The sequence below is a fragment of the Myxine glutinosa genome, chromosome 5, assembly GCF_964187855.1.
Source record: "Myxine glutinosa chromosome 5, kmMyxGlut1.1, whole genome shotgun sequence".
Lineage (NCBI taxonomy): Eukaryota > Metazoa > Chordata > Myxini > Myxiniformes > Myxinidae > Myxine > Myxine glutinosa.
The window spans coordinates 185,735,979-185,760,433 of record NC_136265.1 but is presented as its reverse complement, the minus strand read 5'-3'; the positions used below and the strand labels follow the sequence as shown (position 1 = coordinate 185,760,433).

The following is a 24,455-nucleotide window of genomic DNA, read 5'->3' as shown; positions in this document are numbered from 1 at the left end:
TGCACAGAAAGATTCTGCAAAACCTAATGGCAGCTCAAATGAAGTGCTGAATTTTTTTAGATGTACTTTACATCCACCACACATTAAACATAAGGAAACATATACTGATTGATCCAAAAATGTCTTCATGTTTTGCAACCTCTTCTTTCATATTAGCTTTACTTGATAGGCTCCAGAAACGTATAGTCAACCTGGTTAGTGCGGAGATGGGTTCAACTCTTCAAACGCTCTCTCACCATAAGTCAATTGCCACTCTTGGGTTGCTCTACAGATATTTTCATGGCAAATCGTCTTCCTTTTTTTTTTTTCGTATACAAGATCGAGGCTCGTGTAAAATCAAACATGAATCACAAAAAAACAAACTGACACATAAAACATATGATAAAGGACGTGGGAGACAAGATGGGGGGGAGAGGGAAGCACACAAGTACAACATTTTAGAGCAGGGACATCGGGAGATCTGTGGGAGGGAGGGGGCTTGGAGGAAGGAGGGCATGGGAAGAGGGGGCGGGGGGGGGGGGGGAGGTATAAAACACATGGACACTACTAGGACTTCCAGGAAAGGAGTCGGAATTTTAAAAAAGTGGATCTGGGGTGAATTAACGGGGGTAGAAAAGATCAAGGTTTTGGATGGGGGAAGATAAGGGATGGTGGTGAACAGCTGTTTTAAAGATCTGGAGGGAGGAGTGGAATTGAATAGAGATCTGTTGGACTTTCTAACTTGGTTCCTTCCCATAAGAGTGTTTGGGTGCAATACTCGGTTTACCATCTCCGCTCATCCATACACTATAGCTGATCCAAAGTGCAGAATGAAAGGCTATGCAAATAGTTTTATCCCTCGTGGTGTCTTGCTCTGTAATTCACTACCTGTAACGGGAGATCTGTGGGAGGGAGGGTATGTGGATCCCCCACATAACATCATCTCAAGCTTCCCATTAAGCTTCCCATTATTCCCACATCTTCTCAAGCTTCCCATAAACATCTCAAGCTTCCCATTATTCTACGATCTACTCAGCCTTAAGAGGAATTGTCAATTCCTACTTCCTACATATTTGAGGTTTCATCGCATTTTACCTACCTTCTGTTACTTCTGTGTCTGTTGATGTTTTCCTGTTATTTGTTTTCTTTCTTTTATTTTTTGCTTTATCCTTTATCTAACCTTCCCTTAGCTCCTTACCTAGAGTGGCTTTATTCCTTGTTTGTGGCGATTTCCATTAAAGAATCACAAGGGTACATCAACTACGAATGAGATTGTTCCTTTTTGCTTGTTTAAGCATTTTTTTTGTGATAATAAACAGAAATTTAACTAATACTGTGTATTTTAGGCAAAAACAAAGAAAATCAACTAAAAGTAAAAATATTTTATTTAAATTTAAAAGTTGCACATCATTTTGGACCACTCTGTATATAGATGTGCCAGAACATTTGAGTGTCAGTTTCTTCATGTTGACATGCTAGATCAGGAATGACACATCCCTCCACAGATCCCTCTTTTACTTTGAAACAACAGCATTTTCCATCCCCATGAAAAGCTGCTTAATCTGTAGCACTTTCACATAACTGCCACTCTCTCTGCCAGTCTTTTACCAAAAATGTCAACAGAGTAGTCTTGAATTTTCTCAATGTCAATCTTTGTCTGAAGTTTTGAAGGCACTCTTGCTCCGGCCCTGTAATCACAAATGGCCCAAAAACTTGATCTCTCAACATTCTTTATTGATGGACTGTTGTACGTATCACACGCAAAGTCTACCCGTGGAGCAAAGCTGCACAATTTTGTGAGGTTCACCAAGGCAATGCCACCAAATGCACTTGAAAGATTTGCCAGTGTCTGCATGAAAAACATTGCATCAACAACAACGTCAATCACATCAGGTGGTGGTGACAACTTTGCTCTCAAGCTTTTTCACAAGTTTGGACTTGTCTGTTTTATTGGGTGATCCGTCAGCATGTGCCAAAGACATTGGAACAGGAGTTAGAGGGTAGCTGAACACCTTCGACAAGTCAATGTCGAATGAGGCTGCAAGAATGAGTAGTCGCCCAAACAGATCTCATGTTTCCTTGGTGTCTTTGATTTTCATACCTTTACTTTTTAAGGTGACCTGTATTGCATTAAAAGCAAAGTTCTGGATTTTCATCTTCCGTTTTGGTTTTTCAAAGTAATTGGAGTCCTCAAAACCTCCTTTGGTAAAATCATCGCGTAAGTTGGTACCTGATCTGTCGTGGTCATTCTGAGCTGGAATAGCAAACTACAAATCTAAATTTTATTGCAAGTGTCAATGTTCCTGTTAGGAAAGTTTTGACAGGATCGTTTTCAACCTTCACACACAATATCATAATGACACACTTTAAAAAATAAATGAGAAGGTGACCATGAATATCCACTATAATAAACACAAGACTGTCAAATAATTGTGAATGTAAAAAACAAATAAAACTTATTATTTTTTCCCAATAGGAGATATCACTTTTATCATGTATGATATTATAATTGATAATCTATGAAAAAGTATATAATATGGAAAAACAGTGTGTATTATTCGATTTTGTAACATCTTTATTGGGCATTTGCTTCCATTCAGGTTGCTGGGTTTTTTACTCACACACTTACACTAATTAATAATAAAAAGCTCACCGGAAATCAGGATCGAGAACTGCCCGACTGGAAAGAGATACAGAACAGGCAAGGCAGAGAGCCGTGCCCCGAAGAGCCGTGATTGTGGGGGGAGGGGGAGGGGAATTTGATTGGCACAAGCCTGGGTAAGATGGGACTTGCTGATAGGAGCAGAGATGGACTACCAAGAGGTGGCACTCGCTGATTGGTGAAGCACGACAGATGACGTTAGAGCCTGGACATTAAAAGAACGCTCTGACCGACATTTCTCTCTCTTGTGCCTTGTCGTTCTGGAGACCATAGCGAATGGTCGTTATTCCCTCTTGCACTTTCTCATACTGGACCTCGTATGAACGGTGGCACTTTGCTCTCTGGCTCAAGAAAGCTCATCATGGACGGCTGTGTTCCAAGATCTTGCTAGTGGTTGTGAAGAGGCAGAGCTGCAAAACGAAGAGCTGTGGTTCCCATGCAGAGTTCGTGAGAACGGACACAGCCTGCTTGTGTTGCGCACGGACCGCGGACTAAGGCCTGCGCCATGCCGGAGGGCGCACTGAGGGCTCGTTCTGAGGCCAACAAGCATGCGGTTCCCGCCAAGGACCCGGACGATTTCCACGATTACTGACAAGACCCCACCGGCCAAGTTGAGTTAAGTGCACACAGACGCATATTTCTTTTCAGTTATCTTTCCCTTTCGTCTGTCCTTGGGTCTGTTTGTGGGGACGTCCCATGTAGGAATTTAGTTTATCGCACATTTGTTTTGTACCGGCAATTTCTTTAATAAAGCCGGTATTTTTGTACAGTACATTTTCGTGTTTGAGTTTATTTATTGCAGGTTCGAGGACTGCCAGTGGGGCCCGCGAAGGTAAGGCTACGGTTTCTCCCCTTCCCCACTTTCCCCCACACGTATGCTCCGCTCTATTTTAAAACTGAACGCCTCGGAGTAACAGCTCGTTTGGTCATCCGTGCTACCCTACGCGGTGTTCACCAAGGGGAGTCACACGACAATACACACACACACACACACACACACACACATACATCAACACACACACACACACACACACACACACACACACACACACACACACACACACACACACACACACATACACACACTGTTACGTGTTACCTCCCCAAACTCCGGTTACGATGCCCCTCAGACTCTCGAGAGGGAACGTGGCAGAAAGATTTGTTATTTTGAGTGTTCTAATAAACCATGGTAAAACCACACCAATGCAATTGTGTAGAACAAAATAAGTAATTGTATTAAGAACTCTCATATACAAAATAATAAAACTCTTAATGAAAGTACCATGAAAATATCATTTGCATCTCATGACCATACATATGATGATACCATCATTTCCCAATGCTCTCAAAGCAATAAACTCACGATCCGCAAAACGTGAGTGAAATGTAACAATCCCAAAGTCCGTGCACGAATCCCCACATTGGATGAAGGTCGTAGTCGTGCAGAACAACAAGAACAACAGGCAGGTATCTGTGTGGCTGCGGACGAGGAGTTATGAGGTGAGAGGTCGATATGGGAATTAAGCTGATATGGGAACCAACGGCGATCAACACGATGATGTTGATATGGGAATCCCAACGACAAAACACGATGCACCAGGCGGATGGCCTCATCGAGGACAAAATGGCAGATCGGCCTGCAATGGAGGCGCTTGCTTTTCCATCCAACAATAGTTCACACTCGGTAACCAAAACCAGAAACGCAGGTTTAATTGCAATCGCAATATGGGACGATGTCGCCTGCAATCCCTTTCATGGGAAGCCTCAATTCATTCGCGACCAATATCGAGGAAGTCCGCTCCCCGTCTATATGCAACTCACGGCTGTCTCTCTCACAGCCGTCTCCTCTCCCCTGCCGACTTTTTCGCTTCCGGTTTCTTTGCCGCATTTTTCTTTTTCCTCAACAAACATTTATTTTTACCTTTTACTAAAGTCTTCTCCATTTCACACAGAAAACTTACCAACAAAATTACCTGAAACTAAAAATCCTACAAGTAAATAATAACAATAAAGGCGGAAGTGACGAATCTGTAACACACAGATGCACACACACACTCTCTCTCACACACACACAAACACACAAATATACACACACATACCGTATACACACACACACACACAAATACACACACACACAGATACCGTATACATACACACACACACACACAAACTGTATACACACATATACACATGCGCACATACACACACACACACACACACACACACACACACACACACACACACACACTTATTTTAGTATAGACATGAGAATAAAAATAAACTCACCTTTGTTAAAGGTAATAGTGGGGCTGCTTAACTGATGAATTGTGCCTTTTCCCTTAAAAGCATGAAACTTGGCACATGGCTAGAATACCCCAAAAGAAAGATTTTTAGTCCAGGGGGCATCTCCAATTTCACCCCATATGGCGGCCATCTTGAAATTCAGGATGGCCGTCATACAAGACCTGTTTTGATGAATATCTCCATAATTAGAACAGATATCAAAATGGTTGAAGTGCCTATACCTACATTTTTAGGGTCTAGGAATCCAATGGCAACATAAAATATTCAATAGTATATGGCAGCCATCTTGAAATCCAAGATGGCCGCCATAACAGACCTGTTTTGATGAATATCTCCATAATTAGAACAACTATCTAAATGGTTGCAGTGCCTACACCTACATTTTTAGGGTCTAGGAATCCAATGGTAACATAAAATATTAAGCAGTCATATGAAAATATTAATTTTGCATAGTATCATGCATACTGGGAATGCATATAAATACTCTTAACAGGTTGGCATTCTTCAGTGATTAAAAGTGTCTATGACATCGTAGACTGTAACTGTGCCATCTTGTGGTTTTCTAGTCTTTGCTGCATTCTCCATCACATGCGCAGAGAGAAGTACAGGGAAGTGCAGCTTTCTTACACCGGCAACGACCAGTACATCCATTTTTGCACCCACGCTTAACAAGTTCATTGCAGATCTTTGCAGCCTCTGGAAGTGTTGTCCATATTGGTTTGAACTGGCCAGCAGACGTTTTTTGCCAACCCCATTCAGTGGGGCTTGGTAGATCACGCTTAGCATGCAATGCTTGTCCCCATGATTTTTGCCAATCATGCAACCATTTAGATAGCTGTTCTAATTATGGAGATATTCATCAAAACAGGTCTGTTATGGCGGCCATCTTGGATTTCAAGATGGCTGCCATATACTATTGAATATTTTATGTTGCCATTGGATTCCTAGACCCTAAAAATGTAGGTATAGGCACTTCAACCATTTTGATATCTGTTCTAATTATGGAGATATTCATCAAAATAGGTCTTGTATGACGGCCATCTTGGATTTCAAGATGGCCGCCATATGGGGTGAAATTGGGGATGCCCCCTGGACTAAAAATCTTTCTTTTCGGGTATTCTAGCCATGTGCCAAGTTTCATGCTTTTAAGGGAAAAGGCACAATCGATCCGAATTTTTTAGCTAAGCCGCCCAGCTATAAGAGACACAGTAGTAAAGGATAACAAAGATGGTAAAATACCACAAATAAATCACAAAACACCACAGATGTACGTCACGGATGGAAGCCAAACCTGAAAGGTCACGTGAAATTTTAAACGAAAGAAAATAATGAGTAAACTCGTAAATCATGTGGAATAAAAAGGAAATGCTTCGATTTGTCGAGGGAATCGAAGCGCTGATCTGATTTCAAAGATGATAAAATAATAATTGCGAAGTTGAGAAAAACTCAGGAAGCACGTGACATATACCGAGAAGCAGGAATCGCACGAAGATTTGAAAATGACGTAAATACGTCACAGATGACTCACGAAATAGCGCTGCCTAATATTAATAGAAACCTTCACTGAATGAATCACATGTAAATTACGTTCATGGTAGTCGGTACACAGCAATGTTTTTTTTTGTTTTGTTTGTATACAAGATCGAGGCTCGTGTAAGAGCTAACATTTATGGCAAAAACACAAACGGACACATAATACGAAATAAAGGGAGCGGGAGACAAAATTGGGAGAGAGGAGGAAGCACACAAGTACAACATTTGAGAGCAGGGACATCGGGAGATCTGTGGGAGGGAGAGGGCTTGGGGGAAGGAGGCGTGGGAATGGGCGTGGGGGAGGGAGAGGTAAAAAAAACTCATGGACACAGCGAGGACTTCCAGGAAAGAAGTCGGTATTTCAAAAAAGGAATACCAATTGGTAAGTAATACTAAATAAGTAATAAGTAATGGTAAGTAATAAGTAAGACTAAATAAGCAGCTCAATGGAATACTGCTCTCTCCTCTGGACCGGTGCACCTGCCTCACACCTATCTCGGCTTCACACTGATGAAACAAAGCTTTCAGAATCATTGGAATCTCTCGCGCTGAAGCTGATTCTGAGGGCCTTTCACTCACTCACCGCAGGCAGGTTGGTGGTCTTCCCGTCTTCTACCGACTCCTCTCCGGCCTTGCTCCCCCAGCTCTCTCTGTGCTCTGTCCCCCAAATTTTCCGACAGGTCGCACAAGATCTGCCAGCAACCCTCTTATAGTTAAACTGCCAAAATCTAGGCTCTCTGCTCACCTTCACTCTTTCATTCCTCTTTACTCCCACCTCTGCAACAAACTCCCACACTCTCTTCAATCCCACTCCTCCCTCCAGGTCTTTAAAACAGCTGTTCACCACCATCTCTTATTTTGAGTCATCCAAAATATTACTCAAAATATTTGAGTCATTCATATTATCCCCCATCCAAAACCTTGATCTTTTCTACCCCGTTAATTCACCTCAGATTCACTTTTTTGAAATAGCGACTTCTTTCCTGGAAGCAGTGTCCATGTGTTTTATACATCTCCCGCCCCCTCCCGACCCCCTTCCCATCCCTCTTCCCCCCAAGCCCCCTCCCTCCCACAGATCTCCTGATGTCCCTGCTCCCAAATGTTGTACTTGTGTGCTTCCCCCTCTCTCTCTCCTCATCATGTCTCCCGCTCCCTTTATTATATGTTTTATGTGTCCGTTTGTTTTTTTGTGAGTAATGTTAGCTCTTACATGAGCCCCGATCTTGTATACAAAAAAAAAGAAAAGAAAAAAAAAAGAGAGGAGGAGAACGTTCCATGTGCATACATCATAGATCATGCAGAAATACATTTGCACTGAAGAAAACACTTGACAGCATTCTGGCAAAATTTGGAGATCTCTCATCTGAACGATGTCGTCATGTAGAAATAAAATCAACGACGGACCCTGTACCAAGCACACCGAGAGTGTATGAGGCAGTTTGCCTTTACTGTCACGAGTGTGGTATGTTAAGGGCACAAACTCTTGTGAGGCCCTCACACAATGTGTGCAACGACGTGCAGACGAAAAGATAACGAATGCAGCATTTCAGAAGATGGACGATCGGATCATTGCTCTTGTTAGTCGGGATATTGTGGCTGCAGAGACTAGTTATCACAAGTCATGTTATCGTGCCTATACCAGGGACCCAAAACCCAGTCGTAAATCAATTCCACCTGACAAAGAACCATAGGTACAGTGAAACTGAACACGAAGCATAGAACATGCTGTTTTCCCATGTCAGGAGCGATCTGTTCTGTTCACCTCATGTCATCAGGATGACTGACTTCACCTGGAAGCGAACACACTGTATGCACTCACTTGGGTGTGATGCGTGATAACACCAAAAAACATACCATTAAACACATCCAAAGGAGACTGGAATGTGAGTTTGGAGACATCAATGATAATGGCAAAATACTGGTGATGCTGGACAATCTGACACGAGAAGAACTGACAAAGCAAAATGCAGCTATAACTGAAAAGCTGAAAATCCATAAAGGTGAGGAAAAGGATGTGGAGAAAGTACTTGCAAGAGCTCATCTTTACCTAAGACATGAAGGCCAAGTATATCTAAGAAAGCAGCCGTGGCCAATATTGTCTGAGAAATTAGATGACAATATCTACCTTTATCCGATGCCTTGACAGGGTTCTACCAGTTTCTGCTTGTTGGACAAAGCAAAACAACTATCAGGCAGGACACAAAGTTTGTGTATATGGCTTCACGGGGGAGTAAGCACATCCTCACAGCATGGGCTAAAAAACCTCACAGGAGGTTGTGATCTCATCAAAGGCATTAATAGATTCGGCCATGGAATATCATACTCTCAGCCAGTGGAGCATGACACGGCTCTGGCTTTGCAGAAGTTGGCAATTCAAGATGAACTATGAATTGCCATTCCATCAAATATTGAACCCTTTGTGCGCCAGCAACCGTTGCATATAACAGCATTGGCAGACTGGAGGAAACTCTAAGTAGCGGAGGCACTCCGCATCGTGTCAGTGGTATATCTGTACAAACCCAGGTACTCACAGTACAACCTAAAAGTATAGCAGTTGTTGCACACAAGGAAAAGAAGAAATGCACATAAGGAAAAGAGGAGCAGCACACAAGGGAAAGAAGAAATGCACACAAGGAAAAGCAGAAAAGCACACAAGGAAAAGGAGAGAAGCACATGAGGAAAAGAAGAGGGGCACATAAGGAAAAGAGGAGAAGCACACAAGGGAAAGCAGAAAAGCACACAAGGAAAAGCAGAGAAGCACACAAAGGAAAGAGGAAAAGCACACAAGGAAAAGCAGAGAAGCACACAAGGGAAAGAAGAAAAGCACACAAGGGAAAGAAGAAAAGCACACAAGGGAAAGAAGAGAAGCACACAAGGGAAAGGAGAAAAGCACACAAGGAAAAGCGGAAAACACACAAGGAAAAGAAGAAAAGCACACAAGGGAAAGAAGAAAAGCACACAAGGGAAAGAAGAAAAGCACACAAGGGAAAGAAGAAAAGCACACAAGGAAAAGCAGAAAAGCACACAAGGAAAAGCAGAGAAGCACACAAGGGAAAGAAGAAAAGCACACAAGGGAAAGAAGAAAAGCACACAAGGGAAAGAAGAAAAGCACACAAGGGAAAGAAGAAAAGCACACAAGGAAAAGCAGAAAAGCACACAAGGCAAAGAAGAAAAGCACACAAGGGAAAGAAGAAAAGCACACAAGGCAAAGAAGAAAAGCACACAAGGAAAAGCAGAAAAGCACACAAGGGAAAGAAGAAAAGCACACAAGGAAAAGCAGAAAAGCACACAAGGCAAAGCAGAAAAGCACACAAGGGAAAGAAGAAAAGCACACAAGGAAAAGAGGAGTAGCACACAAGGGAAAGAAGAAAAGCACACAAGGAAAAGGGGTGAAGCACACAAGGGAAAGAATAAAAGAACCGTTGCATATGAGGCATTGGCAGACTGGAGGAAACTCGAAGTAGCGGAGGCACTTTGCATCGTGTCAGTGGTATATCTGTACAAACCAAGGTACTCACAGTACAACCTAAAAGTATAGTAGTTGTTGCACACAAGGAAAAGAAGAAAAGCACACACGGAAAAGAAGAAAAGCACACAAGGAAAAGCAGAAAAGCACACAAGGAAAAGTGGAAAAGCACACAAGGAAAAGAAGAAAAGCACACAAGGAAAAGAGGAAAACACACAAGGAAAAGAAGAAAAGCACACAAGGAAAAGGAGAAAAGCACACAAGAAAAAGAGGAAAGGCCCCCAAGGAAAAGAAGAAAAGCACACAAGGAAAAGTAGAAAAGCACACAAGGAAAAGTAGAGAAGCACATAAGGAAAAGAGGAGATGCACACAAGGGAAAGAAGAGAAGCACACAAGGGAAAGAAGAGAAGCACACAAGGGAAAGAAGAGAAGCACACAAGGGAAAGGAGAAAAGCACACAAGGAAAAGCGGAAAACACACAAGGAAAAGAAGAAAAGCACACAAGGAAAAGGAGAAAAGCACACAAGGAAAAGCCGAGAAGCACACAAGGGAAAGAAGAAAAGCACACAAGGAAAAGAGGAGAAGCACACAAGGGAAAGAAGAGAAGCACACAAAGGAAAGAAGAAAAGCACACAAGGAAAAGCAGAGAAAGAAGCACACTAGGGAAAGAAGAAAAGCACACAAGGGAAAGAAGAAAAGCACACAAGGAAAAGCAGAAAAGCACACAAGGGAAAGAAGAAAAGCACACAAGGAAAAGCCGAAAAGCACACAAGGCAAAGAAGAAAAGCACACAAGGGAAAGAAGAAAAGCACACAAGGCAAAGAAGAAAAGCACACAAGGAAAAGGAGAAAAGCACACAAGAAAAAGAAGAAAACCACACAAGGAAAAGCAGAGAAGCACACAAGGGAAAGGAGAAAAGCACACAAGGAAAAGCAGAGAAGCACACAAGGGAAAGAAGAAAAGCACACAAGGAAAAGCAGAGAGGCACGCAAGCAAAAGAAGAAAAGAACCGTTGCATATGACAGCATTGGCAGACTGGAGGAAACTCGAAGTAGCGGAGGCACTTTGCATCGTGTCAGTGGTATATCTATACAAACCAAGGTACTCACAGTACAACCTAAAAGTATAGTAGTTGTTGCACACAAGGAAAAGCAGAAAAGCACACAAGGAAAAGAAGAAAAGCACACAAGGAAAAGAAGAAAAGCACACAAGGAAAAGAAGAAAAGCGCACAAGGAAAAGAAGAAAAGCACACAAGGAAAAGAAGAAAAGCACAGAAGGAAAAGAAGAAAAGCACAGAAGGAAAAGAGGAAAAGCACACAAGGCAAAGAAGAAAAGCACACAAGGGAAAGAAGAAAAGCACACAAGGAAAAGCAGAGAAGCACACAAGGGAAAGGAGAAAAGCACACAAGGAAAAGGGGTGAAGCACACAAGGGAAAGAAGAAAAGAACCGTTGCATATGAGGCATTGGCAGACTGGAGGAAACTCGAAGTAGCGGAGGCACTTTGCATCGTGTCAGTGGTATATCTGTACAAACCAAGGTACTCACAGTACAACCTAAAAGTATAGTAGTTGTTGCACACAAGGAAAAGAAGAAAAGCACACACGGAAAAGAAGAAAAGCACACAAGGAAAAGCGGAAAAGCACACAAGGAAAAGTGGAAAAGCACACAAGGAAAAGAAGAAAAGCACACAAGGAAAAGAGGAAAACACACAAGGAAAAGAAGAAAAGCACACAAGGAAAAGCGGAAAAGCACACAAGGAAAAGTGGAAAAGCACACACGGAAAAGAAGAAAAGCACACAAGGAAAAGCGGAAAAGCACACAAGGAAAAGTGGAAAAGCACACAAGGAAAAGAAGAAAAGCACAAAAGGAAAAGAGGAAAACACACAAGTAAAAGAAGAAAAGCACACAAGGAAAAGGAGAAAAGCACACAAGAAAAAGAGGAAAGGCCCCCAAGGAAAAGAGGTAAAGCACACAAGGAAAAGTAGAAAAGCACACAAGGAAAAGTAGAGAAGCACATAAGGAAAAGAGGAGAAGCACACAAGGGAAAGAAGAGAAGCACACAAGGGAAAGAAGAGAAGCACACAAGGGAAAGAAGAAAAGCACACAAGGAAAAGTAGAAAAGCACACAAGGAAAAGTAGAGAAGCACATAAGGAAAAGTAGAAAAGCACACAAGGAAAAGTAGAGAAGCACATAAGGAAAAGAGGAGAAGCACACAAGGGAAAGAAGAGAAGCACACAAGGGAAAGAAGAGAAGCACACAAGGGAAAGGAGAAAAGCACACAAGGAAAAGCAGAGAAGCACACAAGGAAAATAAGAAAAGCACACAAGGAAAAGCAGAGAAGCACACAAGGAAAATAAGAAAAGCACACAAGGAAAAGCAGAAAAGCACACAAGGAAAAGGAGAAAAGCACACAAGGGAAAGACGAGAAGCACACAAGGGAAAGAAGAAAAGCACACAAGGAAAAGAGGAGAAGCACACAAGGGAAAGAAGAAAAGCACACAAGGAAAAGCAGAAAAGCACACAAGGAGAAGGAGAAAAGCACACAAGGGAAAGAAGAAAAGCACACAAGGAAAAGCAGAGAAGCACACAAGGGAAAGAAGAAAAGCACACAAGGAAAAGCAGAGAGGCACGCAAGCAAAAGAAGAAAAGAACCGTTGCATATGACAGCATTGGCAGACTGGAGGAAACTCGAAGTAGCGGAGGCACTTTGCATCGTGTCAGTGGTATATCTATACAAACCAAGGTACTCACAGTACAACCTAAAAGTATAGTAGTTGTTGCACACAAGGAAAAGCAGAAAAGCACACCAGGAAAAGAAGAAAAGCACACAAGGAAAAGAAGAAAAGCACACAAGGAAAAGAAGAAAAGCACACAAGGAAAAGAAGAAAAGCACACAAGGAAAAGAAGAAAAGCACAGAAGGAAAAGAAGAAAAGCACAGAAGGAAAAGAGGAAAAGCACACAAGGAAAAGCAGAAAAGAACCGTTTGCATATGACAGCATTGGCAGACTGGAGGAAACTCTAAGTAGCGGAGGCACTTCGCATCCTGTCAGTGGTATATCTGTACAACCCTACCATGTAGGAAGGTAGTACCTTCCTACATGGTAGGTGGAGGAAGGTGGAAGGTGGAAGAGGTGGTACCTTCCATGTAGGAAGATACCAGCATGTCTATCAATGGCATGTTGCCTCCATACAATACTGGTGACAGGACAGTCACCAGTTATAGAGGCACTGGATTTTGACATTTGCAATGCAGCTGAAGAAGCACGACTGAAGACTATAGCGTGGAGTCTGGTCAGACAGAGTGATCGCAACAGAGTACCAGTGTCAGTGGATTGGACATAATATCTGCACTCATGATCAGGTGTCTGTGGCGCCAGACAACATTTGGTATCTTCCTCCAATAAACGCGCCAGCAACTCAGATGCAAACCATCTTTGAAATTGGCACCTGGGTGTTGAGGATTATGGAACTTCTACATATACTCAACATTGTGTGTGTGTTTGACCAAGCTATTTATGAGGCCATTGACATCAACTGGCAGCATGCAGAACGATTCAAACGCATCGTTTTCAAGATGGGAGTGTTTCATACTTGCTGCAATCGAATGGGAATGATAGGTAAACGCTTCAAGGATGCGGGACTTTGTGACCTGGCAGTTGAGTGTGGATTTGCAGCTGATAGATCAGTGGAGAATGAACTAATGTACGAGGCACTTTTGAGGTTATCCTGGAGAGGCTTCTATACATGGCTTGAGGAACACCATGTGATGCACCTTCCACAGCTACGTGGCACATGCAGACCTGTAGAGGAGCTACATGATCTACATGATCATGATCATGCCATTGTTGGAATGAACAACCAGAGGGAAATCTGACCATCAAGTGGATGAATGGTGAACCTAGTCCAGAAGTAGTATTGGAGTTCTTGTCCTGCAAATGTTCAAGGGTGTGCAAATTGCCAGAGTGCATTCACATGGCTAACGCGATGGCCTGCACGGACACATGTAGACTCCCTACATGAGATAACATGAAAGGTGAAGATTATGTGACATTAGATAGTTCTGATGATGATGAGGTGGATTAAAGCTCGTTACAAAACAGAGCCAGAGTGTATAGTAATGGTGTTGGGAATGGTTACCATGTGATGGTTTAAGGGGATTGGTAAAATATGCATATTACACGATCATAAATATAGTGCATATATAATATATGAAGCGAATATGCAGTAGTTACTTATACAATTCACAAAATGCCAAACATTTTGAAATAAGCTGATATTAATGATTATGATGATGATGAGGATGATGGTGATATGATAAATTAAATTACCTTTTGTATTTTTAAACAAGACCTATATGAAGTGAACAACTGATAACTTAATTATTATACATGTCCTCTTATGCCAAATAAGTATATCATAAATATCTTGATCTTATATTAACACATTTTCGAACTTCAAATTTTAGATTGAATATGAGTGATGGTAACATTTGTTTGATCAAAATTTGGTCGAAATTTGACCCCGAAAGTATGGCTAGAAAGACGAAATGTGTAAAGATCAATAACAGTTCCAAAACTAGATGGTATTCATAGAACACTTACCCTGCGCAGTCAACTTGGTGCGCAGAGTGAACTCTTTTGTTTTTGAAGGTTTTTTTTTTCTTTCATCAAATATAGCTGCCAGACCACGTGACATAAATTTATATTCTCTAATATAATTGTTGTGTAGATCACGCTCAATAAATTTCAAAATGAACAGACGAAGCGTTGTCCCTGTCAATTTATGATGTCATGATGAAGGCACCAATGACGTCATCATCAACATATCTTAATCCTCATGGGGAGTAGTTGACAATGAGCCAGGTCTCAATTTTTCCATGCAGCGGGGTCGGAGATATAGAGGGGCAAAGTATTTCGGTTTTTGCAAGATGGTGCCTTTACCACTGAACTATTACGTCATAATTATCATTAAAATATTCTACAGGAGGAAGCACTCCTATAGTGAAAAATGCATGTCAATCGGACCAACGGTTGCCAAGAAAATGAATTTGTAAAATGCAGAAACGTACGGCACGCGGCACACATACGTACGTACCTGAATGCTCAACCCCACTTTTCGCTTCGTGAGCACAGGGTAACAACAACAACAGGCATTTTAAGGCCATTTTCCCTGCTAGAGCAGGGGTTAGCCTTGTGGGCCCCGTGACAATCTTCTCCATTTTGCCTATTTTCTGCATCTCCCCTTGTTAACCCCCTTGCCTGCATTTCTTCTTCCACCACCTTTAGCCAAGTCTTTCTCGGTCTTCCCCGTCCTCTACTTCCTTCTACATTCATTTCCATCACTCTTCTCAACCAGTCACTTTCAACCTTCCTCAACACATGACCAAACCATCTCAAACTGTTTCTCTTCACAGCATCCATCACAGGCTCGATTCCCATCATCTTTCACAATTCATCATTTGTCTTCCTCTGGGTCTCAACAATACTCCACCCATCCACCGAACCATTCGCATTTCCACCCTGTCCAGCTTTCATTGCTGCTCTACGTTCATTACCCATGTCTCGCTCCCATAAATCATAACACTTCTCACACATGCAGCATACGCCTTTCCGTTCAGCTTCAACGACACTCCCCTCCTCCTCAGCACGCCACTCAGTTCCCGAAACTTCTTCCATGCACATGTCACTCCAGCAACCCTCGCCGAGTCTGATCCACCTTCTCCATTCAGCATGTCTCCTAGGTAGCAAAATGTTTTCACACCTTCCAGCTTCACGCCATCTCCAAGATCCAACTCAACATTTCCTCCATCTGCAGCTCTCTCTGTGCACACCTTACACTTGAATGTAGCTGCCACACTGGTTAATGACCCTCTCAAACCACGACATTTTTGATGAACCCACTCAGCACACATTGTACATTGAATGGAGTTCACTCCAACACCCTTTCTGCACACAGCACACGGCCACTTCCCAGTTCTATCCACCTCACCACATGCTTTACCACTTGCCATCACCTTCGTCTTTCCGATATTCACCTTCAGACCTTTTGCCTCCATACATTCCTTCCACTTGTTCATCTTCTCCTTCAGTCCATCCATACTCTCCGCAATCAAAACCAGATCATCTGCATACAACATCTCCCACGGTAAACCCTCCCTTACTTTCCGAGCCAGCACCTCCATCACAGCTACAAATTGTAGTGGACTTAGTACCGACACCCTGATGCACTCCCACCTTCACCTCAAACGCACCACTGTTTTCATCCTTCATCCTTACAGCTGTGCGTGCTCTCTCGTACATTGCCATCACTGCTCTGATCAACCATTCCTCCACTCCAACTTCCTCAATGCCCATCTCACTACTTCACATGGAACCCCATCAAATGCTTTCTCCAGATCAACAAACCCAAGAAACAACCTCTTCCTCTTCTCCATGTACTTCTCCTGCAACTGCCTTACAATAAAAAGTGGGTCTGTCATTCCTCTTCCTGGCATATACCCAAACTGCATTTCGTCGATCTTCACTTTCTTCCTTATCCTCTTCTCCAACACCCTTTCCAATACCTTCATTCCATGCTCTAATAACTTTATCGCTCTATACGAGCCACAGTCCAGAGGGTCACCTTTCCCCTTGTATAGAGGGACGACTTCCTCTTCTTGTCAATCCTTTTTCCAACTTCATCATCCCACCACCATGTTTCCGAGTGCCTCGGTGGTACTTTTGTCCATCCACATACCTCACCAACGGCTCCCGACAGACTATCTTTCATTTACATCCAACCACTTTCAAGCTCAACCACATCATCCCCTGCCATACTCAGCCTCTCTTTTAATGCCTCCCTCACTGTCACCTCTTTCAACCTCCACACCTTCATTCTCGGTTGGTACTTCACCCGCCGAGTTCTCCTCGCACCTTTCACCCTTATGGTGCAGACAACCAAGTGGTGCTGTGAAACAGCCTCCTCCCCCAGGATCACCTTTGTGTTCCTGTGGTGCCCCTGATCTCGCCTACACACCATCAGGTAGTCAACGGTTGTCGTCGACCCACCTGACGTGTGTGTAACAAGCTTATTATCCCCTTTCTGGAACTGAGTATTACAAATCAACAAATCAGCTCCATCAGCAAACTGCAAAATCCTTTCACCTTCTCCATTTCTCACACCATATCCGTAACCCACATGACCTCCCTCAAAACCGTCCATACTCCTTCCCATATGTCCATTTAGGTCTCCTCCTACCACAACAACTTCCTCATCTTTCACGTTTTCCATCAGCTTCTCCATTGCACACCAGAACTTATCCTTCTTTTCATCGGTCCGACCGACCTGCGGAGCATATCCCGAGATGACGTTCACTAAGAGCTTTCCAATCATCATTATCATTTATCACCATCATCAACCTTTCACTCACTCTCGCCACACTCACCACACTGTCTACAAACTCCTCAGAAAACAGGACACCAACACCATTCACGCCCTCTGGGCACCCTTACCACACAAACTTGTATTTCTGTCCCTGCCTACCCTTCACCATTCTCACACCACTTCCCTTCCATCTCATCTCCTGCACACAACATATGTCCACTCTTCTTCTGACCAATACTTCCAACACTTCTCCTGATCTCCCTGTCATTGTCCTGACATTCCATGTCCCAAACCTCAGAAACCGATCTCCACGTCGGGCATCAGACGTTTCGTCGTCATAAATGGAGTGATTTCCACCCTTGCTTCGATCGGGTTCTCCACCTTGAGTTTTGACGAGAGGGAGTGGGGTCCCCCACGGGGTACTTCGGGCTGTACCCTGCCCATATATTGTTGTAATTGTCATGGTTCCCTTTTTGAGGCAATGTTTTATGGCCGGATGCCCTTCCTGACGCCAACCCTTTTAGTCGCCTCTTCCGACACGCAGGGATACGGTGTATCTATTCTAAACCGGGCTACACGCCAGGAAATACTCACCTCACCAACTTCCTTAAATCTTAATAAATCGATAATAATTATGATACTTAATAAATCTTAATGAGTACTTAATAAATCAATCTTAAGTACTTAATAATAAGTACTTAATAAATTGATAATAATTAAATAATCAATCAAATAATTGATTAATCAAAAAATAAAAAATATCGTTTTTGCCAAAGTACTTGCTCACTATGATGCCCAAGTTTCAGCTTCATAGCTCAAAGAATGGCTGAGATATCGCCCGGAAAAACAAACAAATAAGAAAACAAGAAAACAAGCTGGAGATAGAATAGGAAAGGAGAGGTGTACAATGGTGACCGTGTTTGATTTATGAAGATTATACAATCCTCTGGTCAAAAATAAATATGCAAGAAATATTGCATAATCGACTCAATGATCCAGTTGATGATTGCAGGGTTATGCTGTCTCATGAAAGTTTGGAATATCAAACTATGTTGATCTTATATTCACAAACTTTTGTATAGTCAGGGCCCTTAGGGATATTTTGGGGCCGTTTGGTTCAAATTCTTCCAAAAGCACCAAATTTGGCCAAGATGTTGCCCATGCCATACTCTTTCGATTTTTGACGGGCGCCAAGGGCGGTATGATCCGGGGACCATACCGGTCCATCCCGCCATGTCACCTGACCTATGACGTCATAATTAGGATATGCATCCAATCACATGGCGTACTATAAGTGGTCAAAGTTCAAAATGAATCGATCGAAACATGAAGGCAGGGATCCATTTTGTGGATCCTTCCTTCAGTGAATCCCCCATTATCAAGAATCTCAATGTATCCGTTGTTTGCACTCAAATATTACTTCTACAAGACAACATATTGCCGCAAGTAGTTATTTCTCCATACAATGGCCGCCATTTTGTTTATGCATGGTAGCAGGCCTAAGCTGTGACTTTGGAAGGTCGAGCATTCAGAAATATTTACAGTGCATGTGGCAGACACAGTTGGTAACACTCAAGTGTAGTGCCCTCAGATGGTAACGAAAACCCTTTAAGGCCCAAGGACTAAATATAGGATGTTGTGAAATTAACATCATTTACAGCAATCCTTTGAATTATGTTATATTTTAGGAATAGCCAATACTGTACAATTAATAAAAAGAGTCAAACCTGTGTTTGTGTGTGTGTGCCATCTCCATAATGTCATAGTGTGTGTGTGTCATCAGACATCCGGATGTGTGTCATTCTCACTTTGGTGAAGTATTGTGATTCGTGGGTTAGGTTGTGAAGTTTTGTTGTTACCTCCCCAAAGGTGGATGGAGGTTATGTTTTCACCCCGTCTGTCTGTCTGTCCGTTCGTGAACAAGATATCTCAAAACGTTGTGGACGGATTCGGACGAAATTTGGCAGAGATGTAGTGTATGTCACAAGGACGAAATGATTCGATTTTGGTGAAGATTCGGATTCGGATCCGGCTAGTAGAATTTTTAAGTGATTCTTCACCATTGGGAGATAGGGAGATCGGGCCAAAAACTATACATAGCAGGATATCTCAAAAGGTTAAGGATAGATTTTGACGAAACTTGGTGGAGAGGTTGGGTGTGTGACAAGGAAGAATCGAATCAATTTTGGTGAAGACCCGGATCCGGATCCGGCTGGTAGAATTTTTAAAGTAATTCTTCACCATTGGGAGATAGGGCCAAAAATGATACATCGCAAATCTCAAAAATCAAAAATCAAATCAAATCAAAAATGATATCTAAAAAAAAAAGCAGTATATATCTCAAAAAGTTGTGGACGGACGATTTCCATTAAATGCGATTCTGTATTGTGATTTTCTGGTCTACTCTGGGATACAAAACGTAAACTGTTCACCTGGCGGAGTTATGCTCTCCACTGAGTGCCGTTCTAGTTCTCAGAGTTTTGTTCCAAGGACTTTTTTCAGGATCGTCATTGAGCCCGGTTCAGCCTCCAACTATAGTTTGTTTGTGGTAATGTTCCCAGGGTTGGTTCTTAAGATCCTTGGAAGGTTCCTCTTTATCATTCCTGTTACTCCAATTATCGCTGGTGCAATTTCGGCACTCTTCAGCTTCCATGATATTTTCACTTCATTCTCAAGGTCATGGTGTTTGATATTTTTCTTGATTGATGCATCAGTTGAGCCAAAATTGTTGGGTAGTGATATCTGAATCACCAATACTGTCTTTTCCTTTTTGTATCTGAGTAATATGTCCGGTCGCAATGCTTTGTTTTTTGTGTTCACGCTGGATGTGATCATCAGGACATAAGTGAACATTATATCCTTGTTTTCAATTATGGCTTTTGGTTCATGTTTCCATGAGTTTTGTGGAACTGGGATATTGAAATTTCTGCAGATGTGCTCGTGGATTACGCTACATACCTTGTTGTGCCTTTGGGTGTACAGCTGCTCTGACATGAGTTTTTTTACTTCCCGATAGGAGGTGACTCGTGCTTTCTGTTTCTATCTTGCAGAAGCTACACTTGTCCGGGTGACTCAGTCCTGCCATCTTCTTAAAACCATTGGTGTAGTGTCCTTGGTCTTGGGCATTAATGACGATTCATTCTCCTTCCCATTTGAGCTGACCTCCTGTTAGCCATTCCAGTTATCCTTCTTTGTCTATCCCCAATCTGTGCAAATCTTTTTATATTTCCCTGCTCTTTTGTCTTTCCCCAGTTGTCACTATATATCTACTGGTATTTCATCTTGTATTTTCTTTTGTCTTTTTTGCAATTGTTGGGACTGTATTTGTTGCTGTTCCATCTTCCTGTGTGGCATCTTCTAGTCACACCTGTTTTTGGAAATTCTTTGCAAGGTGAGTTAGGGATACTTTTTCAGGTTTGTTGTGTTCATGTTTGTTTACAAATTGCATCCGATAGTCTGTTGAGCATTTCACTTACTCAGCTAGTCCTACACTCGTCACTTTGTGCACCTGGTTGAGTTCCATCAAGCCGCTCCCTCCCTCTCGTCTTGGCAGCTACATTCTCGGGATGCACTGGTTTTTGTAAAACATTTTGTGGATGGGAAGAAGTTCTTGTTTTGATGTCTAACTTGTTGATTTCTGATTGGGCCAAGTTTATTATTCCACAGGTATATTGGAACACTGGTACTGCGAGCTGGTTTATGGCTTTGATTTTGTTTCTTGGGGAGAGGTATGTTTTCAGGATCAGCTTCATTCTACGTAGGTATTTTTTGGCGATTGTTTTGCGCATTTGTTTGTGACATATTTGGTGGCCCTCTTCTAATCTGAGGTATTTGTATGATGCTTCGTTTTCTAACTGCTGTATTGTTGTTGTTTCAAGGTCAATTTTTATGTTGTATGTTTTTGTTGGTTTACTTTGTACAAATATGCACTTGTCTAGTCCAAATTCCATTTGAATGTCCTCAGAAAACCGTTTTATTAGTTTTAGTTGTTCTGTCAATGTTTTGTCATTTGGTGAGAAAAGCTTTAAATCATCCATGTATAGTAGATGCGTCACCTTTCCTATTTCTTTGGATGTTCTTCTTTTGGTTGTTGGGGTGTATCCATGTCCTTGTTCATTGATGAGTGTCCAGAGCCAGACAAAACAGAAGGGGGAAAGACTGTCTCCCTGGAAGATCCGACGCCATAGCTTCACATCTGGTATTTCGATATTTTCTTCTGAGTTCTGTTATATGTGTGTGTGTGTGTGTGTGTGTGTGTGTGTGTGTGTGTGTGTGTGTGTGTGTGTGTGTGTGTGTGTGTGTGTGTGTGTGTGTGTGTCCCTGGTGTGAAATAATCTAATCCAGTGTCCACACTCTATACAGAACAACAGTCCTGCCAACGCAGTCCCATGAAAGAAGTACACTGTGTGATTTGTCCTTGCGTTCCTCATTAGGGCAGGCTAATGGCCTACTCTTGGGAAACACACATTGGCATATTTAATGTCCACCAGTGAATACTACACCTAACTTATATGCCCTTCTGAAAGGCAACACTCTCGTTGAAGCAATGTCCTGTCTATGAAGCACTGGGATGGTAGTCATCATTTGCATTGGGAATCAAACCCAGGTTAGCCCACATCTCTTATTTTTGGTTGCAAAACTTTTTTGAAAAGGAGAAAATGTTCCAACTCCTGTTTTTATGTTGCTGTTGACCAACTTGATATCAAAACCTCGTGGATTTTATAACAATTTCACATGTTTAATCACCCTTACAAACATGAAAAGCAGAAGATCAATGCAAATACGAAGTGATTAGCATCCAAAGACAGGCTTTGGAAATTACCATCAGTGGATGTGCCATCTACGGAAAGTGTAATCAGCTTTCCCCGCCTGACCACCTGCACTGTGTGCCACTGATCATCGTTCAGATCCCTCCCTGCATGCATCACTTCGGGACCTTTGCCTGCAACAGAAACAAAAGTGATCAGTGGTGGAGTTCATGGAGCATCTGCTCATTGGCTTGACCTTGACCATTATAAATCGAGACATAGACAGAGAGGGAGAGGGAGCGAGAGAGAGATATAGAGAGAGAGAGACAGAGATTTATAGATGTTGTGAATCAAGGTTGTAATCTCATCAAACAATAACTCTTAATTTTTTGATTTATGGACTAGTTAATGGCCAGATTTGCACAAAGTACATCACTTCCAGGGCTCTGCAGCTCAAAAGTGACGATGCTATCTCACTGCAGTGTTGATGACGTGTACAGTGAGAAGACATGGACAAGTATGGTGTGTGATACTTTATGGATAAAGTGGGCAGTGGGAACCTTTCTCAATTCTCCCCCAATTTTGGCAACATGTAGCCTATACATTGAAATGTTGAAAAAAATATAAATTTACTTTACGTTGCCAATCGAAAAACAAAGCCATAAATATGTGGCACAAAAAAAGTTTTCAATAATTATCAGAAGTCCACCCGAAGCAAGTGCTCAGCATTGTGAAGATAGTGAATCTTCCGGTCTTTTACTGTGAAAACCAGCGATCTGGGGTAACCAGAGTCATTTGCCGGCCTTGTACTGTTAGAATATCATGCTTACGTTTCTAACTGAGCGAAGGTCATGGAAAGTCATTGCAATTTCAACTTTCACAAGTCAAAACCATTATAAAGTCATTGCAATTTTAACTCTGCGGGTGAAGGCGTAACGCCATGAGTTATTCAGTTCTAAGACAGTCGTGTTTGAAGGCTTAATGTGGGTGCATATCTTTCCTGATGAAGGTAATTGCAGGTAATGCAGCAGGTTTTTGGATTTTTTTTTTTTTTGGAGAAACGACTGTGATTGATGCGAAGCCTCTAATAGTCCAAATGGCATTGCATGGTTTCATGGCTCCATCTGCTGGCCTTTCTAACAACCTGCAAAGGCTTGCTCTGACAGAAACACAAAGATGTTGCACAATCACAGGCTTCACGTTGCACACTGTCATAACCACTATTTGAAGAAATAAAATATATAAACTCACTGGAGCAATTGGAAGGAGGGGCCCTTCCTCGAAGGAGAGAAAGGAGGAAGAGGAAAGGAAGGAGGAAAAGGAAAGGAGAAGGAAAGGAGGAAGGAGAGGAAGGAGAGGAGAGGAAGGAGAGGAAGGAGAGGAAGGAGAGGAAGGCAGAGGAAGGAAGGAGAGGAAGGAGGAGAGGCCCCTCCCCCCACTCCCCTTTCCCCTCCCCTCCCCCTCCCCTCCCCCTCCCTTTCCACCATGCCCCTCCCTTTCCACCCTACCCCTTCCTTTCCGCCCTACCCCTTCCCCATCCACCCTCCCCTCCCCCTCCCTTTCCCCCATGCTCCTCCCTTTCCCCCTACCCCTTCCTTTCTGCCCTCCCCTCCCCCTCCCCCTCCCTCTCCCCTCCCCCCCCCCTTGTTCCCCTCCCCTCCCCTTCCCCCTTCCCTCCCCTCCCCCGCCCGGCAATGCCGGGTACTTCTGCTAGTAACCACTATTTGAAGAAATAAAAATATATAAACTCACTGGAGCAATTGGTGGAAAACCATCTCTGGTGAAATCCTTTGCTTTCATTATGCTTTTCTGTAACAACAACTCTTCCTCCTTGAAATACTATTGCTCACTGAATGCACAATACTACACCCAACACCTGCAGTATGATGTAAATACTATAATCGGCATTCCAAATGCTATTGTAGATCACTCAGCCAAATACCGAAAAAACGTAAACGAGAAAGCTGCTGTTTGCATCATTGCTGGGAGTACAGCTGTACTGCTGATGCAGTGCACTCTGTAGGTCAGGGCAGGAAGTTGGAACTTGTTCATGGTGTCGACGATAGTTCGCCTATCTTCACGAAGACCACCGTGGGATAAGTAGAAGGAAAAGTAGAAGATAGACAACAGATACCTCCAAATGGAGATACGGTCTGCAAAATTATTTTAAAAGGATACCTGACCTTTTGAACCCAAAATTGAAGCAGCTTATCCTTGTAATGCAGTCCATACTTACTTCTGCCAAATTTGGATGATCTACTTTCAGCAGTTCAAAAGTTCTGGTGGTTAAAAAAATGATAATGGACCAACAGATGGTATACTGAATTGCACTTAATATATCCAGGCTTGGTGTGTTTGTGTCAATTGCACAACTTCAAGGAGCCTCCTGCAAACATG

At 42.6% G+C, this 24,455-nt stretch overlaps 1 protein-coding gene across 9 annotated transcripts in view; it reads right to left on the bottom strand.

Annotated features, from left to right (window-relative positions):
* Positions 1-24,455, bottom strand: part of LOC137413498 (neurexin-1-like) — a 1,626,023-nt gene that overhangs the window by 772,191 nt on the left and 829,377 nt on the right. For all 9 annotated transcript variants that reach the window (XM_078779254.1, XM_078779246.1, XM_078779249.1 and 6 more), the window contains one exon: positions 22,133-22,252. In XM_078779254.1, the coding sequence (XP_078635380.1) occupies positions 22,133-22,252 (120 nt within the window). The remainder of the gene's footprint in view (positions 1-22,132; positions 22,253-24,455) is intronic.